The sequence below is a fragment of the Mytilus trossulus genome, chromosome 14 (genome assembly GCF_036588685.1).
Source record: "Mytilus trossulus isolate FHL-02 chromosome 14, PNRI_Mtr1.1.1.hap1, whole genome shotgun sequence".
NCBI lineage: Eukaryota > Metazoa > Mollusca > Bivalvia > Mytilida > Mytilidae > Mytilus > Mytilus trossulus.
Genome location: NC_086386.1, coordinates 43613690 through 43635123, shown reverse-complemented (window position 1 = coordinate 43635123; position 21434 = coordinate 43613690). Strand labels below are relative to the sequence as shown.

Here is a 21434-nt window from a genome sequence, read left to right as displayed (position 1 = left end):
GTTACGATATAATCATTTTAATGAAAGGAGTGATGTCTGAAAAAAGAAAATGTGAAAAAGGCAGAACACAAATTTTTCTTATAGATAGCGATTTTCCCTCGTGACTTTTCGGTATTAAATTATAATCCTGGTACCTTTGATAACTATTCGAACAAGAAACACATATAAGGTTTCTAGCATATGTTTAAAACTTTCAACGTCAATTAATATACATATAAATAACCATTTGTTCATCTTTTTAATTTCTAATATTACTGACATTTTTTAGTGAATTATAGTTGTTAACATATATTTTTCCCGCATAAGCAAAACATTAATGCAAAATAAAGACAAAAAACTACACTGAAAACCTAAGCCAACAAGCAACAAGAACTCCGCCAAAATTCGTTGAATAGCTTCCCCTACAGCAGCAACTGTCTATCAAGGAAGTGCAAGCTTTGTTATATCATAACCATTAGTAGACAAACTTTAGATACAGGATGTTAATTAATAGGAACCTTATTTAATTAGGTCACTGGGATTTCATATTATTAAGAATTAATCAAAAACTTTGAAAAACAAAATGGATAATAAGTTCCTCATCGTTCAATATACCTCTTTGTGTAATTCGTTATACGAAGATTTTTTTACCCCATGGATTAGATTAGGCTTGTTCAATTGTTTTTGACAAAGCAATTCTTATTTTTTGTCACCTAAATGTTCTTTCCTTTTTAACATTTTTGATTCGACCAGTACTTATGATTCGTATGAAGACTACACACTCGTCTGGCGCAAAATGTTCCAAACTGAAATTAAGATATACAATAATTAATTTGAACAAAAAAGGTTTAATTGAACAAATTGTTTTCTTAACAACTCATATCAATACGTTACTTTGCCAACTACACGTGTTCTGGGTAAAATTCTATCATAGATATAAGAAGATGTGGTATGAGTGCCGATAAAACAATTATCCAATCGAGTCACAATTCTAAAAGTAAACCTTTATAGGTCAAAGAACGGCTTTCAACACGGAGCATTGTCTCACATCGAACAGCAAGAAAAAGGGGCCCCCAAAATGACTAATGTAATACAATACACACAGGAAAACCAACTAACTAATCAAAAAGAAAACAATAAACATTATAAACCACATCCATTAGAGATATGGAAAGCCACAGTGAACCCCCCGATTATTATTATTATAATTATTATTTTCCCTTAAAAATACATGGATACAAATAAATCTTCGGTTTTGACAATCCCGCCGATTATTATAAATTTTACAATCTTCGGCTTTTTCAAAATCTTCGGCTTTTCAAAATCTACGGCTTTTCAAATCGTCGGCTTTTTAAAATCTACGGCTTTTCAATATCTACGGCTTTTCAAAATCTACGGCTTTTCAAAATCTTCGGCTTTTTAAAATCTACGGCTTTTCAATATCTACGGCATTTCAAAATCTTCGGCTTTTTAAAATATTCGGCTTTTCAAAATCTTCGGCTTTTTAAAATCTACGGCTTTTCAAAATCTACGGCTTTTCAAAATCTTCGGCTTTTTAAAATCTTCGGCTTTTCAAAATCTTCGGCTTTTTAAAATCTACGGCTTTTCAAAATCTTAAGGATCAGCAAAAAAATAATATCTTCTATCTCATTATATATAATCTAAATGCACAACTTTGTGTGACCTGAGATTTATATCTTAAAAAAGATCAGTGACCATAACGTTACGTTCATGCTTATATTACGGGAAACGTTGGTCTTTTGTTTCAAATACTTCCACATTTTTTGTTGATTGCAACTGATAAATACGTACTTTCATCTTTTTTTTTCCCACGATCAGTTAATTATTACACAATGAAAAGCAGCTTTTGAATTCCTATTGTCAATGGTAGTTAGGAACAAGAATGATGTATTACGTTGTCAATTTATTTTCTTATCATGTGTTTTGGTCCTTTTTTTAATCTTTTAATCAAAATGTTGTTGAAGACGGGAATAACGTCCAATCTCTCAAAAATTTATAACACCCCATTCAAATCAAGGCAACATGCGTATTTCATAAGGATATTGTTTTATTGGGATTTACTTTTCAAAATTTAGTATTAAATTGGAGTATATTAAAGAATGTATTTATCTTCCACATGCGTGACTCCGATTGTTTGTTCATCCTTTGATACACTCCAGGTCTATTTTGTTTTAGTTTTTATCAGCTCTTCAACCTTTGTATTGGGTTTTTAATATTCAAACATTTTGTTCTCGAGTATTACTGAAAAGACACTATTTGTGTAGTAAAAGTAGTAACGTTAATATTCTTTTATAGTCCTTAGTCGATATTTTTTCCATTTTATAAATTTTGACAAGATTTGTCATGTATTCTATGTAAAATAAAATGAGTGTCAACTAGTTGAAAACACAATACAAATTAATATCCTTTTAAATGAATTGATATTGCTGTATCATGTTCTTAAAAATTTTATTCACGTTTTTTTTATGCAACTTTCTTGTTTTATTCACTTTAATGATTATCTGACAAACTGTCTTACAATTTAACTGATATAATATATTTGGAATGTCTCCTTGTGGCTATGAAGTCATGCAGACAACCAATAGTCATATTATAATGTCATTACCTGCTTTTATTTTGGTAAAACCAAAAAAAATACCCGCATCATTGGTAATATTTCAAACCCGCTGTGTAACTATCTTTGAGTGTTGTGTAAGCTGTATAAAATCTGCTTTGTACCACAGAGGGTGATGTAAAATAAAAAAAGGTGTAAGAAAGTATTCATGTTTTTCTTTCCTGAATGAACTAAAACACGGATTCATCAAAACACAAGCTGATTTATTAAAGGAAATAGATATATAGGGTATTAACAAGCAACAAACAACTACAAACATATTGTTAGGTAGAATACCCATACCAAGTAAGGAATGACTGTTGTTTCCCATTCTTTTGAGCTTTCAATTTTGCCATTTCTTTTTTGAACAGTTTTGGAGTTCAGTATTTTTATTACTTTACTTTTTGCATGAACATACTATATAGTACAATACATAAGGTAAGGGCTCTAAACAGACATTTTATGAATCAATTTGTTACTAAAACACAATTAACAAAACCTATATTGAGACATAAAGATTGGTTGCTTGATCAATTCATTTTTTTTTTATAGATGTTATTCAGTGACAAATGTGACATAACTTTTCACATATTCTGGACATGAAAAAATTACCAGGAATAAAAGAGGGCAGTTAAATAGTGCTGTCAATTATTCCTTGTAAGAAGATTTGATATAAGAGTTCACAGAAAAATTGATAGAGGAACGGTCTCAACAGAAGACACATTTCAATAGCAACCCTAATCATCCAGGGGGCAGATGCTAATGAAGTGAAATGCTGCTGTATTTCAAAACTCTAGCAATTCTAGGGATTAGGTTTAATGAACAGTAAAACGCAGTTCCAACAAAAATTTATTAACAAAGAATAAAAGATCTAAAATTATATGTTTTAGTGCACAAAGTAAAAGGTAATATATAAACAATTTCTGTAATCACATAACAGGTATACAGTATGTAACATAACATGAAAATTTTAAGAACTCATAGATTATCCTAGTAAATAAATATCATGATACATTTGTAGTTTTATAGTTTCTTGAAATATTCAATCAATTAATGTCTTACTGTAAGTACTGTTGGACTCTTGATATTTAATGTCAGTACTATGTCAGTATTGTCGATGCCCCTGCTGGTAAGTGCCCCTCGAGGGTACCAACAGCCAAGTAGTTTCTATGGTTTCTGCCTCTGCTAGCAAATGTTCCCCAAGGGTATCACCAGCCCAGTAGTCAACACTTTTGTGTTGATTTGAAATAGTTTAGTTTATAAAGTTGAATTATACAAAACAGTAAGTTTCCTATCCTTATGAATGGATTATCTTAGTCATATAAACTTTTTAAATTTTCTGTTACAAATTTTAGTTGGTCTACCTACGGTTTTCATTTACAACCACAGATGGGTCTGGCTAAATTAAACGCTTGTCTTGAGTACCAAATTATAAGCCAGACATATTTGATCATTTTTAACATAGATATTTCTTATGATTGGAAAATGTTCAATAAATTGTCATTTGACAAAGACACAGTTATAAGCATGATAAGTGACAAGATAGCAAATAATATCTATTTCTATTCAATTTTAAGTTAAAGCTCTAAGCTCATATTTTGGAAATAAATTTTAAATATGGGGCATGATCTAGTTGGGACGGAATGACTTAGGACAGATATACTTGGGGCCTAATCAACATGAAAACATCAGGTATATAATTCAAAATATTAATATATTCATGCCTTTGTTAATAGAATTTTAAGGCTTTCATGTGTCCTTTCTGAACATATTCTTCATTTATTGCACAGAAGTAAAATATATATATATAAACAAAAGAAGTACTAATATCAGTTTCAATGAACATGTAAAGATAAAGTGATCTAATATAAAGGTGATTACAAAGTAAACTATCTAAAAGTTTTATAGATTGTTGTAATAAATAACCATATAAAAAATATCAAATAAGTGTAAAAAATATAAAAATAAATAGTTATCACAGTGACTAAAAAAATAACAAGTTAACAATAAATGCAATATTTAACATTATTATCTACTGTTATGAAAATCAAATTGAGCATAGGAAAATATATATATAAAACTATTACCGGTAAGTGACTATATATCTACAAATTAATAACAAGGAACTCATGTACTAATAATGTTCCCACAAACTTTTATAGCCCACTTTTCAATCATCAAGTGAGATTTGATACCCTTACAGCTATTGGTCTAAACATAGCTTATTTGAACATGCTAATAATTACAAAGTGAGATTTTTTGAACACTCAACATTGCAGCTTTCAATGATCTAGATAGTGCTTCTGTGTGTTCAGCTTTCAATGATCTAGATAGCACTTCTGTGTGTTCAGCTTTCAATGATCTAGATAGCACTTCTTTGTGTTCAGCTTTCAATGATCTAGATAGCACTTCTGTGTGTTCAGCTTTCAATGATCTAGATAGCACTTCTGTGTGTTCAGCTTTCAATGAACTAGATAGTGCTTCTGTGTGTTCAGCTTTCAATGAACTAGATAGTGTTCTGCTTTCAATGATCTAGATAGCACTTCTGTGTGTTCAGCTTTCAATGATCTAGATAGTGTTCTGTGTGTTCTGCTTTCAATGATCTAGATAGTGCTTCTGTGTGTTCAGCTTTCAATGATCTAGATAGTGTTCTGTGTGTTCTGCTTTCAATGATCTAGATAGTGCTTCTGTGTGTTCAGCTTTCAATGAACTAGATAGTGTTCTGTGTGTTCTGCTTTCAATGATCTAGATAGTGTTCTGTGTGTTCTGCTTTCAATGATCTAGATAGTGCTTCTGTGTGTTCTGCTTTCAATGAACTAGATAGTGTTCTGTGTGTTCTGCTTTCAATGATCTAGATAGTGCTTCTGTGTGTTCTGCTTTCAATGAACTAGATAGTGTTCTGCTTTCAATGATCTAGATAGTGCTTCTGTGTGTTCAGCTTTCAATGATCTAGATAGTGTTCTGTGTGTTCTGCTTTCAATGATCTAGATAGTGTTCTGTGTGTTCTGCTTTCAATGATCTAGATAGCACTTCTGTGTGTTCAGCTTTCAATGATCTAGATAGTGATTCTGTGTGTTCTGCTTTCAATGATCTAGATAGTGCTTCTGTGTGTTCTGCTTTCAATGATCTAGATAGTGTTCTGTGTGTTCTGCATTCAATGATCTAGATAGTGCTTCTGTGTGTTCAGCTTTCAATGAACTAGATAGTGTTCTGTGTGTTCTGCTTTCAATGATCTAGATAGTGCTTCTGTGTGTTCTGCTTTCAATGATGAAGATAGCCATAACAATAGAGGCAAGAATTATTGATTCTGAGCTATGCATTGCTGCAATAACATTTTGTAAGATTTTCTATATTTACAATTGAAGCATTTTAACTTATAAATTAATACAAGAAACAAGATGCCCCTGCTTCCTCTGTCTTTAAATGTTCAAAAATGATAAGCATTATTCTAATCAAATCTTAGGCTTTTATCTTTTGCACAAAACATATCTACTATAGCATTTGTAAAAGAAACAAGCATTTTCAAATCACTGGAGAATAGCATTAGTTATACAACATTGTTATTTCTAGGTTTTAATTATACATTTACCAAAATTCTTGGAGGATCATAAAATTACTGGTGAGCATTTATTTTTTTAAGTAGTTCAAGATACGAATTTTGAAAAGATTATGAATGCAAGATGAGCAACTAAGAATACAAGTACAGTTATGACAATATAAACATCTAATAATTACCCTGAAGTATTACTCTTCTTAAACATTACAGAATACCAACAAAGAAAACATAAAAACATATTATTACTTCTTTTCTCAATAGTTTAAAATAGCTGATATGCTGGTATTGATGTCGAGATTTGTTGCCATTGTCCATCAAATACTGGACATCATTTAAAGGGAGACAATTACCCAAAAAAAATAAAAGTTTACAATTATTGCATACTTACTAGCTAGTTTTATTTCCACTGTACATTAATATTTATCTGTTTTGAATGTGTTTTGGCCTTAATAATCTTTAATTAAAGGAACTAAAGAAGATGCTAATTATGTCTAATAAACAAGTAGGAATATAATTAGTATTTTCTACATTAATCACCTATCATAAAAACACTGAAACAATCAGTTAAATAAGATTTCCAAGTACTCTTTTTTTAAGAGCTCTATTAAAGAACACTAATTTATAACATGTAATAAATGATGTTATCAATATCACGAAGTTTCCACTGAAATGTCCATTATTTTACATAACAGAGCATGTACTGGAGCCTTTGACGTCTGCCTGTTTCAGTCCATTTTTGTTTACAGTTGATGCAGGAGCGGGCCTTTTTACAGATGTCTGATTCTGTTCATTTCCATTGATTTTTGATGCTGGAGCAGTCTTCTGAGGTGATGACTGATTCTGTATCTTATTCTCTGGTTGGTTTTCTGAAAAAATAAAACATAACACAATTAGAAATCATAAAATGCAGTCTTCAGGATGTTCACTACTCTGTTTGCTTAAAAGCGCTTTTATATATCTTTTATAATTTTTATGATATAAGACTTTGCCAAAAGAATATAAAAAATCATCATTAAAGGACAATAACTCCTATAAGACTTCTTCAGACAATTTCCTTCATAATTGTAGATCTTGTATTGCAGATCATTTTTGCTTATTCAAATTTCTATAAATCTATTATAATTTTTAAGATATAAGACAAAAAAACAAAATATTGGTAAAAGCCTTTATCAAAGAGCAATTACTCTAATAAGTAGTTGATTGACAATTTTGACTGGTATCAGGTCTGTTCGCGCCCAATACACTTTGGCACCCTACATGTTCGCATCTCCCATGTTTGCACATCTAGTCCGTTCACACCCTACACGTTCACGCCCAATTTTTACTCGAATTTCAGTTGAATTATTGTGGATATTAATAATGTTTGTTTTGATTAATTGTTGGAATGTACGATATCAGGATGAATAAAAATAAATGAAATACATATATACTTATGTTTTTTTTTACCCTCATAGACGGACAGTGTACCTGCAAACTTCTTTTAATATGGAATTAAATGCCCTGGATCGCAACTGATATAAGATGTATTCAACACATACAAAAAAACGTCAGAAGAATCTCACTTTATTCAGAAACAATTAAAAAGAGATAAGTCTAGCAATAAACAACCCAAAAACATGATTACGAATTATTCAACAAATAAAAAAAAAACGTTGTCAGAATCCCAATGCCTTTATTTTCAAACAATGAAAAAGAAATATGTATAGCAATACACTAACCAAAACATGATTTATATTTTATCAACACATAAAAAAAGGTTGTCAGAATCTCACTTTGTTTAAAAACAATGAAAAAAACATATTCATAGCAATACTCAATTACAAATTATTAAACACAAAACAATAAGAATTGGGCGCAAACGTGTAGGGTGCGAATGGACTTTGGGTGCAAACATGTAGGGAGCGAATGGACCCGGATTCATTTTGACCATGCAGACTTATTTGCAAACTAGTCTAGTTGATAGTTTTTGCATTTTAAAGTTTCTCTCTATGGTATCCATTGAAGTTTTCAAGTTAAAGTTTATTTGCATTTTTGCATAATGCAAATAAAAATGGTAAACTTTGTCATTTAAGGGCAATAACTCCTATAAGAAGTCCTCTGAAAGTTTTGACCTTTATGGAAAATTGAAAGAGCTAAAAATTCTGAAAACATTCTGCCCCCGTCAGATTTTCTCTATTTATAAATTTTTCAAAATAATAGACCAATTCAAACAAGAAAACAGCTTGAACTATAAAGTTTGTATCAACTAATCTAATACATTTTTCCTTACCTTTAGGTTTCTCAGCAATTTTCTTTTCAGGCTCTTTCTTTCTCTCTTCAACCTTTGGTAAGCTCTCTTTCTTTCTCTCTTCAACCTTTGGTAAGCTCTCTTTCTTAGCTTCCTTGATAGCACTGTCTTTTTTTACTAGTCTGTCTTTAGATTGTCTCCTGGCCAGTAAGAAGTCTTCATCTTTCCACTTTAGGTAATCCTTGCTAGCCTTTAAGAAGTCTGATAGCATGATATCTTCATCATACAGGACTGTATACCCTGAGCTGTGCATACTGACGGTACCAGGGGGAAGGAGGGTTATACCAGTCCTTTCCTGGTGGGTGGAACACAACCAAGATATCTTCCCTGTCTGGAGGTAACATCTGTAATCATAATCATAATCATTATTCGTCATATATCATTTTTAGAGGATAACATAGTGACAGATGAACCACAATTAAAAATTAAACTACCTGAGGTGAACCAACGCCTGTGTGAATCATTTTGATAGAGTCCCTGAAGTGGATACCTTGGTATGCAGGGTTATCAAATTATGCAAATGAATGCAACATTAAAATAATTCTCTGAATTGACAACAACACTTCAAATGGTCTGCAATTTTATTTACTATGGTCTACATGCAATAAAATTGCAGACCATTTGAAGTGTCGTTGTCAATTTGGAGAATTATTCACAATTTAAAATTTTCAAAGTGTACAATCTTTTCTTTATAGAATTGTATTCAAATTTTTGTCAAACCAAGTATTCAAATATATATTGACAAATGAACATTTGTACCAAATAAAATCAATGAATCTGACCCACAGCATAAAATTCCAGCCATTTCTACAACAGAAACTGAACAAGATTATCTGTGAGATATTGTGTACTAATGATAAACCCATTATATGTGTTTGACGAATAACAATGATCAAGCAAGCAGATTTCTACCAAATTTTATGAAACTATTTTGTATTTCCTGGTAAAAAGGCAGTTTTATTAAAAAATTCTATTCATAAAAAAGATGAACTAACAAATGGGGGACCGATACAGGTGGAAGTGTATGGGGGAATGACATAGACAAATTTTCAATAACTAACAAATGGGGGACCGATACAGGTGGAAGTGTATGGGGGACCGATACAGGTGGAAGTGTATGGGGGAATGACATAGACAAATTTTCTATAACTAACAAATGGGGGACCGATACAGGTGGAAGTGTATGGGGGAATGACATAGACAAATTTTCTATAACTAACAAATGGGGGACCGATACAGGTGGAAGTGTATGGGGGACCGATACAGGTGGAAGTGTATGGGGGAATGACATAGACAAATTTTCTATAACTAACAAATGGGGGACCGATACAGGTGGAAGTGTATGGGGGAATGACATAGACAAATTTTCTATAACTAACAAATGGGGGACCGATACAGGTGGAAGTGTATGGGGGACCGATACAGGTGGAAGTGTATGGGGGAATGACATAGACAAATTTTCTATAACTAACAAATGGGGGACCGATACAGGTGGAAGTGTATGGGGGAATGACATAGACAAATTTTCTATAACTAACAAATGGGGGACCGATACAGGTGGAAGTGTATGGGGGACCGATACAGGTGGAAGTGTATGGGGGACCGATACAGGGGGAAGTGTATGGGGGAATGACATAGACAAATTTTCTATAACTAACAAATGAGGGACCGATACAGGTAGAAGTGTATGGGGGACCGATACAGGTGGAAGTGTATGGAATGACATAGACAAATTTTCTATAACTAACAAATGGGGGACCGATATAGGGGGAAGTGTATGGGGGAATGACATAGACAAATTTTCTATAACTAACAAATGGGGGACCGATACAGGTGGAAGTGTATGGGGGACGGATACAGTTGGAAGTGTATGGGGGAATGACATAGACAAATTTTCTATAACTAACAAATGGGGGACCGATACAGGGGGAAGTGTATGGGGGACCGATACAGGTGGAAGTGTATGGGGGAATGACATAGACAAATTTTCTATAACTAACAAATGGGGGACCGATACAGGGGGAAGTGTATGGGGGACCGATACAGGGGGAAGTGTATGGGGGAATGACATAGACAAATTTTCAATAACTAACAAATGGGGGACCGATACAGGTGGAAGTGTATGGGGGAATGACATAGACAAATTTTCTATAACTAACAAATGGGGGACCGATACAGGTGGAAGTGTATGGGGGAATGACATAGACAAATTTTCAATAACTAACAAATGGGGGACCGATACAGGTAGAAGTGTATGGGGGAATGACATAGACAAATTTTCTAATTTTCTATAACTAACAAATGGGGGACCGATACAGGTGGAAGTGTATGGGGGAATGACATAGACAAATTTTCAATAACTAACAAATGGGGGACAGATACAGGTAGAAGTGTATGGGGGAATGACATAGACAAATTTTCTATAACTAACAAATGGGGGACCGATATAGGGGGAAGTGTATGGGGGAATGACATAGACAAATTTTCTATAACTAACAAATGGGGGACCGATACAGGTGTAAGTGTATGGGGGAATGACATAGACAAATTTTCTATAACTAACAAATGGGGGACCGATACAGGGGGAAGTGTATGGGGGACCGATACAGGGGGAAGTGTATGGGGGAATGACATAGACAAATTTTCAATAACTAACAAATGGGGGACCGATACAGGTGGAAGTGTATGGGGGAATGACATAGACAAATTTTCTATAACTAACAAATGGGGGACCGATACGGGTGGAAGTGTATGGGGGAATGACATAGACAAATTTTCAATAACTAACAAATGGGGGACCGATACAGGTGGAAGTGTATGGGGGAATGACATAGACAAATTTTCTATAACTAACAAATGGGGGACCGATATAGGGGGAAGTGTATGGGGGAATGACATAGACAAATTTTCTATAACTAACAAATGGGGGATCGATACAGGTGGAAGTGTATGGGGGACCGATACAGTTGGAAGTGTATGGGGGAATGACATAGACAAATTTTCTATAACTAACAAATGGGGGACCGATACAGGGGGAAGTGTATGGGGGACTGATACAGGTGGAAGTGTATGGGGGAATGACATAGACAAATTTTCTATAACTAACAAATGGGGGACCGATACAGGGGGAAGTGTATGGGGGACCGATACAGGGGGAAGTGTATGGGGGAATGACATAGACAAATTTTCTATAACTAACAAATGGGGGACCGATACAGGTGGAAGTGTATGGGGGAATGACATAGACAAATTTTCTATAACTAACAAATGGGGGACCGATACAGGGGGAAGTGTATGGGGGAATGACATAGACAAATTTTCTATAACTAACAAATGGGGGACCGATACAGGTGGAAGTGTATGGGGGAATGACATAGACAAATTTTCTATAACTAACAAATGGGGGACCGATACAGGTAGAAGTGTATGGGGGAATGACATAGACAAATTTTCTAATTTTCTATAACTAGCAAATGGAGGACCGATACAGGTGGAAGTGTATGGGGGAATGACATAGACAAATTTTCTATAACTAACAAATGGGGGACCGATACAGGTAGAAGTGTATGGGGGAATGACATAGACAAATTTTCTATAACTAACAAATGGGGGACCGATACAGGTGGAAGTGTATGGGGGAATGACATAGACAAATTTTCTTCGATTCCACTGTTAATTCTTAGGGTCTTATTTTTTCAATGAGACAGGTATTTTTTACCTATAATCCTAGAAAATTGAAGCTTGTTATCTAACCTTTATACGTTAAAACTTCAAATAATACAATTTACCTTTTTCATTCCAATTAACTTTGAGACAATAAGAGTCAACCACAATTTGTTTTGAAAAGAAAAATTTAAGCATTTAAAACCCCAGCATCTTCATCTCCATTAAATATCAAATCAGTAATAACAGCTAGCACATTAAATATCAAATCACTAGTAACCGCTAGCACGTTAAATATCAAATCACTAGTAACCGCTAGCACATTAAATGTCTTAAGTATTACCTGTTAAGTTGGTTTATAAACTGTTCATAGTCATCATGTTCTGCAACAATTCTATGGATAGTCTTGTAGGCATCACTGAAATTCTTTGTATCAATACCTTCCTATAGGAAAATATAATAGGTGAAATAAGAAAACTTATTTTGTGTTTAAAAACTTAGTTTATTGTTTAAATATCACAAGAAATTTTAGGTGTATAGATACTATACATGAAAATAACTGAGTTCGCATCATTCATTAACATACATACTCTCTGTAAGAATGGTCTATAATAATTATTATCTCATCAGGTGTAAATTATCATGTTTTGATAGGTTTAATGCCATCAAGATGTGACCCCTATTGATTTAGGGGGGGAGGGGGATAGTAAATGTCCATCTCCTTTTAAAGGTGATGTCATCTGATAGTGTTGTTGTGTTTCATTGTTTTCCCCCTATAAAATGCAGTATAAAACCAAAGAGTGCAATAAATTTGATATGCGGTACACTACCGACCACCTACAGACCATAAAAGATAACTAAAATCCATAGGAGATTCTTAATTGAAAGTATGTTAACTTGACCAGGTGGGGGTTAAAACAATAATAAGTTCAACTGTGTCATAAAATACAAGATTTAAGATCTGTGTCTTACTTTTCTTATAAAATCCATAAAAAGTTCTTCTTTCGCGGAGGAACTCAAACAGTTCATGGAGACGGAGCTTTGTTTCAGTATAGCATATATCCTGGCTAGGTATGGAGCTGTTTCCTTCAGTGTCTTCATGATTTCATCTTTCTTCAAATTAGTCAAACTCAATGGGTTCCCAACAAGATGCCAGCCCTGAAATGGAATAAAAACATCTTAACTGCAATAGCTAAATATTCTTAACAACTATAGATTTTATATAATATTTGCAATATAAAAGTATAGTTTCCAATGAGACAACTCTCCAACAGAGACCAAATTACATAGGAGGTTATCAACTATAGGTCACTGTAATCTTCAACAATGAGCAATTACACAAATTGTAACACTGATAAGGAATTAAACCATCAAAAATGCAAAAAATATCTGATACATACAACAGATTTTCCTGAAAGTGCAATAATTAATCCAGCATTTTTTGTCCATTCCTCAAAAATTGCTGGCAATAATTTGTGAGTCTACAATTATATATCAAAATAAACTGTATACCTGTTCATCCTCACACAGTGCTCTAATACAGAATTGTTCTTCTTGCCAATCGTCCTTTATCTGTTTCCTTTTAGGCTTAGAGGACTTTGGTCTTTGTGAAAACAAATTTAAACTTGAAAATCCTCCTCCAAGACTTCCTTGTGAACCCAGGTCATCTATAACATTCTGTGCATTGTCATCTTCATCTGAAATAAAAGGGGGAGATTTCAGCACACTTGTTTTCAAAATATTTGTAATTCTTGAATACTGTAAATTCAGAATTTATTGTGAGGTTTGTTTTTTTTGCGAAAAATGCGACAGAATTGTAAACGAAATAATTTAAACTTGTATTTTGATATATTTTATATAAAATAAGCAGGATTTTTCTCAACATCGTAAAAATTAAAATCGCATTTAAGTCTTAAATGACAAAATCGCAATAATAAATGCACGCAATAATTTCTGAATTTACAGTAAACAAGAATGTGTCCATAGAAAACAGATGCCCCACTTGCATTATCATTTTCTATGGTCAGTGGACAGAAAGACATACAAAAGGATGCAAAAACAGAATAAAATAATGCCCCTAGGGGAGTATGAAACGGGCCAAACTGTTTGTTATTGAAGTATGTGTACTATCAAATGAAGTAATTTTGTTTTTCTTTCCAAAATCTTTTGATTTTGTCAAGTGGGTGTAGAGATTTTGAAAAATAATCTTCATCTTTTCTTTACTATTACACAGCCTTACCTACAGTCACAAAGTCAAGGACCAACAGTTTAGGTATCTATTCTATTACACAGCCTTACCTACAGTCACAAAGTCAAGGACCAATAGTTTAGGTAGCTCACTTCCATCACCTCTAATCATCTTAGATATATGTCTCAAAAACTTTCTCTGGATCAACTCAACTTCTTCCTAAAATTGTAAAGTAAAGAAACAGTGTTGGTGTTGCTATGATATTGATTAGTCCCTTATGGTTTAACAAATAATCTAGAGAGGGTGACAAAAATCACCATGGACACATTTTCACTGCTTTGCTATTATTTTTATAAGTAAGTGGAAATGAAGGAATTATTCAGTGAATATTGGCCACTCACTCTATGCATGAAAAAATAGCATAGCAGTTGGGGTGTGAAACTATACACTTGTTAATCAGGTTTTCTATATATGTTTCATACCCTCCAATTTTTGTTGTTGCTTTTAATTAAATGAAAGAGGACCGTCTTTTTTCTAGATTATTATGCTCTAGAAGCTTTTTGTTCTTTTTTTGTTTCTTTAAAAAGGTTTACACCCCCTTTTTTTGTCTTACTATTACACAACTGATATGTTGACTAGTTTCTACAGATATCTTTATTTCCTTGCAACTAATAAAAAAAAAAACTTTATGGAATTCAATGTACAGAACAAATAAGGGGAGATACAAAACAGAGTGTCACATTATCTTATTTATATTCTGTAGAAAAAATGATGTAATAGAAACTTGATCAACTTGATAAATTAACTGTATTTTTACCTGGAAAGAAAATCTATTATCTCCTTGTTGTCTTAATTCATTTTCCATATCTTCTAGTTTCATTTTATCCTGTTTAGCCTGAAGCTTTGCCAGTTTTTCCCGTACTTTTTTTTGCTTTGCTGTTTCTGGACGCAGTAGGTATTTTTTCACACATTCTAGGACTTGGTCATAAGCTCCACTATCTTTTTTCTGCATCTTTACAACAGTGGCCATATCTCCCTGTTTACTTATCATCAAACTGACCTGTAAGTTTATTTATATATCTAGAACTCAAGGTATGTAAACCTTACTAGCTTGTAATAACAAAGACCATTTATTTCAACAACATATATCAAATTACGAATGCACATATCAAACGTTATTCAGTTAAAAGAAAAAATGCAACCATCACATGTAACTTTTTAATAATTTTAAGAGGGTGTCCATGGAAAAACCAGGCTGTGGATGGCACATGACATTGTTTTTAAAAAATTTTCATCTATTTCATATCTCAAATTCATTCTTTCTCAAAGTTGACTTTTTTTTTTTTTTAACTGCAACAAATAAAGAGAGAAAAAATACATAGAAAGCACTGAAAATTTATTGAAAAGGGGAGATAACTCTTCATTTTGTACTAAATTTTGTTGCATTGTTAGTGAACTTTAAAATCATTTTCTGAGCCATCCACTGTTGATTCAAAATATTTTTGACATATATATCCTTTGTATGATATAAGCATTGCATTGGAACCCAAAATTCAGTGGGAAAAAATAATGTTGTGCCACCCATTTCATAGGATTTGCCTGATATTTACTAAGACAGCCTCTTAAATAGTTAGTATTGATGTCGGATAAAAGCTCTACAGAGCTTATGTTGTATTGTTATATGTATAACCAACTTTAAATAAATCTTTTATGTCTGTTTATATAAGATTGGTCTAATGTTTACAACTCTTTGTTAAGACTAGGCTAATTTAGCGATTGTTTTGTAAAAAAGTTGTCCATTATTGAAAAACATAATTTGATCTACAGTCATACAACAAAAAATTCACTAAGGGGAAATAATTACCTCCGACAATTTCCAGGCTTTCCCTGTTCCTACAACACATACAACCATAGGCATCTGTAGATTATAGGCTCCAAACCTAGCTTCCATCATACAAGCTTCTGAACGAAGGTACTACAAATAAAAAAAGTTCTGTAAATTAAAGGCTCCAAACTTAAAATTCACACCGGTGGTGTTTCACCCTATCATTTACCGGTGAATAACCTTTTGAGTTTCTAGATTTGCACTAGAGTTATCTCCCATGATAATGACATCACATACGTAAATAAACAAAATGGGAACGTTCACATTACAATGGAATCCTGGGAGACAAGGAAAGAAGGCTTTGAAGAAGACTAGAGTGCCAGCAGCTGATGATTTCTCTTATAATTGGTCTTTTTCAGGGCCATCAATATGTTACAAAAAGATTCTACCTTTGTTGTACATTCGAAAAATTCTAGAACATGATGTTAAGCATATGGCAAGAGTTCAAAAATAACTTCCACTGTAAGTACAGTATAATAAAACAACTGTGGTTCATTAGAATCGATGAGTATCCAAAATTGTCAACCCTTATTTAAATAATCTTCTGGGGTTGACAATTTTGGATATCTCACCTTTAAAACAAGCTCGGATAATTGTATATTGTTGTATGACGCCAGAGGAGTGAAATTATCGGTTTTTATATCACTGGGAAATCACAGTAACTCATTGCACCCATGTTATAAATTCAATTATCATATACTTAGACTTAATAACATATAATTTTTACTGTTTGATCATAGCACTATATTAACGTAAATTTCATATTTTTTTAATTGGTGCTAAGCGGGCTGATATGAAAAATTTATCACATGCTGCAAAGGTTATCACATGCCTTTCCGTAATGTTATCGCATGACATTCCGGTAATACTCTGCAAATTTCGGAAATACTAATCACTGCTACGTTTTCAGTGAAAAACATTACAAAGTAGTGTACAAAACAATTATTTGGATAATGGAAAGTATATTCAGTAAAATAATAATACAAAATTAAAAAAAAAAAAACCCAACTAAAATAAATACATTTTAAAAAGTTTCAAAAATAATTTAGAATGTTAATACTTTAAAAACAAAAATTGACTTTTCCGAACAGTGTTCATTATGTCTATTGTTAAATTATTTTTTTTTGTCGATTCGTCCATTTTAAAATATTTTTCTTGTGATAGAAAGATTTCATATCGAATGTACTAAATTTGGGGTCCGACGTCCGTGAACGTTTCACTCTTTGATCTTCTATTTGGAAACCACATGAATGGATCTGTATTCAATATATGAATCTGTAATTTTTCTCCATTGTTGAAGCATATGATAAAAAGATTATAACATGTCATTTTTCATATCGCATGTATTATCAGCCATGCGGCTCTTGGGCTGATATTGAACCTTAGGCTGATATTACATGCGATATGAAAAATGCCATGTAATAATCTGAAAATATCACATCTAAAATATTAAAACAGATATATCAAAATATACAGCAGTTTTTAATGAGGAGATTTAATTCATAAAAGATATATCAAAAAGACAATCATGACAGTGTTTGATATGAATCGAACATAACTAGGAGTGTTAATCCATTTGCAGAAATTAACTTAAAATGATCTCTGATGTGGATAAAAAATTAAAAAAAAGAGGAAAATTTAACAATTACAAATTGGATCAAAAACATGCTTGTACATCACTGAAGACTAGTGATCTCTTGATACCTTTGTTTAGCTTGCATTAATTTAAGGAATAACTCTTTCATGGCATGCTCTTTGCTCACTTCAACATGGAAGGTATTATATTGGTCAATATCTTTATAATGAGTGTAAGCATACAGCATGGCATGGTAGAACAATTTTGATTCTAAGGAATTTAGAAAATTGGTTCTTTGACGCAGACCTATAATACATGATCAAAAGGCATCCATTTTGATTTGATTAAGCCAAAACAATATGGAAAATTTCAGTGACTTGACTGTTAGTGTTGCTATCCACCAATTGCAACTCATTCAAAATTTTGACCAAATTGCAATTTGTTTTATTAAACCAAATTGTTCAACTGGTCAGAAATTTGAACAAATTGTTCAGTCAAAATGTGTAAGTGCAAGGTGATAAAATAAAACATACTCACAATCCTATAAGACTTTAACTCCACTGTATTGATGTAGTTACTAAATCAGTCTATCAATCTGTATAGTTATATCAAAGCCATTACCATACTAAAGGTCAACGGTTTTATTTTGAATTGCTATAAAAATGTCCAAACTAAGCTTTTATAAAGTTTTTCTTTCAAAAAGTATTCTATATTCATAAGAATCACACATTATGTGAATAAAAACATTTCATATTCAGTAAATATTTGTGAAATTGCAATATGTTTGTAGAAAGTGGAGATAATCGTTTTTTGGTTTCAAAAAGTCTTTATTCAAAAGAATGTTCCTTCATCCAAGCATATCTTGGATGTGCAGGATGAAGGTCATTCTTAGAATATGAGCCTGAGGCTCGAAAGTAATGAATTAGCTTAACTTCTCTATGAGGGATGAAGTTAACATGTAATATCTCTGTTTAAAGAAACGAACTATAGCCATCGGACTATAGATAGCCAGTGACCTTGACCCTAGTATATAAGCACCTGTTCCATAATAACTCGTCATAATTTAAAGCAAGTTTGTGTCGACCAAAAAACCCATAAGAAAAGGGTGGGTCTAACTCATAATCCCTAGGGTGGGAATTAATTACTTTCGAGCCTCAGGCTCATATTCTAAGAATGACCTTCATCCTGCACATCCAAGATATGCTTGGATGAAGGAACATTCTTATTCATATTTCGCCTTCGGTCTCAAGTAATGAATTAGCTTGTTTAAAGTGTAGACACAAACTAAAAACAAAAGCATACAAATGCAACATTTAATAAAGCTTAAACAAATACAAGATCAAGCATTAATAACTGCAGAAGCAAAGTCTGTATTGCCAATATCATTAAATTCTCTGTTATAAAACTTATAAAATGTATTAGCACATGTCCAATTAGCTGTTGCCATAATGTCTTTCACAGAACATCCAGAAGCTAACGCAGCTGAAGTAGAGGCACCTCTAAATGAATGTGCCTTGAAAATGTTAATATCTATGCCCGCTAAAAGTAACACGGTTTTTAACCATCTAGATAACGTAGAAGTAGAAACTTTACGAAAAGTTGCATAAGAAATGAATAAACTAGAAGTCTTCCTGACATCTCTTGTACGTAAAACATAATTAATCAATGTCTTCACCACACAAAGTTCTGGTTTAACAAAACGCTTAAACACCACATTAGGCAGACTAAAACCAGGTCTAGTAGTTTTCAAAAGTTCCTGTATATGAAACACTATAATCCCTTGTCTTTGACTAAAAGACATAAAATTTAAATCTAGTGCTGATATAGATTGTGCTCTAGCAGCTGTGGTCAAAGCCACTAAAGCTACAAGTTTAAAAGTCAAATATTTCAATGTTAAATCCTCCAATGGATATAAAGAACTCAAGAACGAAAGTACTAAATTTACATCCCAAGTGAAAGAGTATCTTGCTCTTGGCGGATTCAGGTTAAAGCAACCTTTCAACATACGTTCAACAAAAACAAATTTAGTAACCTCTACTCCAAAAAAGGATAAAGTCTGTGTCAACATTGACCGAGTAGTATTTAACACTGAATATGAAAAGTTACTGTTTTTCAAAAAATTTAAATAATCTATTACATCCTTTTCAGATGGTCGAAAATAATTGGTTTTCCTTTGAACACACCAAATAACGAATTTTCTCCAAGAATATTGGTATTGCTTGATTGTAGAAGGTCTCCAAGATGCAATGATGACATCTGCAGATGATTCTGAAAATCCTCTATCAAGTAACGATTTCCGGATACAATACACACGGTTAAACTTAGTCTCTTCCTTAATGGATGGCATTCTCCTGTATGCGGCATCATTACTAAATCTTTGTGTTGAGGCAGTCTAACTGGCAAAGAAATTAACATTGGTATTAGTAAAGAAAACCAACTTTGTGCAGGCCAAAATGGAATAATCAAAATAGCCTTCTCAACCTTGTCACTTAAAATTTTCATTAAAATTTTCCCCAACAAAGTAAAAGGTGGGAAAATATATGGTCTAAAATTAGACCATGAAATAGTAAAAGCATCAACATAAGTAGCTTGTGGGTCAAATGACCATGATGCAAATCTAGGGACCTGAAAATTCAAACGTGAAGCAAACAAATCAACGTTTGGAACAAAGAAATGTTTACAAATTCTATCAAATATTTCTACTTTCAATTGCCACTCTGTGGAATCTGTAAAATTTCTAGACATATGATCAGCATCAAAATTTTCTATTCCAGGAATATACTGAGCTGTGATAAAAATATCTCTTTCTGAACACCAAGCCCAAATCTCTGCAGCAAGCCTGTCAAGTGACAATGAGGCCATGCCTCCCATTTCATTAATATAAGCTACTGCAGTAGTATTGTCTGATCGTATACCAATATGGCATGACTCTTTGTGACTAAAAAATGCTCTTAAAGAGAAAAATATAGCCAACAATTCTAAGAAGTTTATATGAAAAGAGCGTTCTGACAAGCTCCATCTACCACCAGCAAATTGTCCTTCAAAATTAGTTCCCCAACCTTCTAATGAAGCGTCTGTTTCAATCCAAAAGTTAATTTGTATGGGTCTTATCAGTTTTCCATTCTCAGATCTTAAATTGTTAACCCACCAAAAGATTTCAGTTCTTGACTCTTGTGTGATAAAAATTTTTGAGTCAAAATCACCATGACAACTATTCAGTGCTCCCACTTTATTTCTCTCCATGTTTCTGTAATGAAGTGGTCCCACAGATACTGCATTAAAAGCATGTACCACAAGACCAATAAATGATGCAAAGCATCTTACAGTAACACACTTCTGTTGAAGAATAGTTTTCCCAAGGGAGATAATTTTATTCAATTTCTCATCTGTCAGAAAAATCTTAAATAACTCAGTATCAATAATGAGACCAAAGAAAACAATGCGTTTTGAAGGAATAAGGACAGACTTCTTATAATTAATTCTGAAACCAAGTTCATCAAGCTTCTGCACCATTTTTTCTGTATTTACAATACAACTTTCTAAATTCTGATCCATAACAAGAGAATCATCAATGTAATAAATACATCTAATGCCATTTTTCCGAAAAAATGCATAAACAGGTTTTAAAACCTTAGTAAAAACTCTTGGTGCAGAAGCCAATCCAAAACAAAGAACCTGAAATTCAT

At 32.8% G+C, this 21434-nt stretch overlaps 1 protein-coding gene across 1 annotated transcript in view; it reads right to left on the bottom strand.

Moving 5' to 3' along the window:
* Nucleotides 1–6736: 6736 nt before the first annotated feature.
* LOC134697792 (uncharacterized) overlaps nt 6737–21434 on the bottom strand; it is a 64273-nt gene continuing 49575 nt past the window's right edge. Inside the window, exons 37-44 of the mRNA XM_063560078.1 lie at nt 16152–16262; nt 15105–15347; nt 14398–14506; nt 13612–13796; nt 13072–13257; nt 12443–12543; nt 8419–8780; nt 6737–7015 (exon numbers count right to left, since the gene is read on the bottom strand). Of these exons, the coding sequence (XP_063416148.1) occupies nt 6831–7015; nt 8419–8780; nt 12443–12543; nt 13072–13257; nt 13612–13796; nt 14398–14506; nt 15105–15347; nt 16152–16262 (1482 nt within the window). The 3' untranslated portion in view covers nt 6737–6830. The remainder of the gene's footprint in view (nt 7016–8418; nt 8781–12442; nt 12544–13071; nt 13258–13611; nt 13797–14397; nt 14507–15104; nt 15348–16151; nt 16263–21434) is intronic.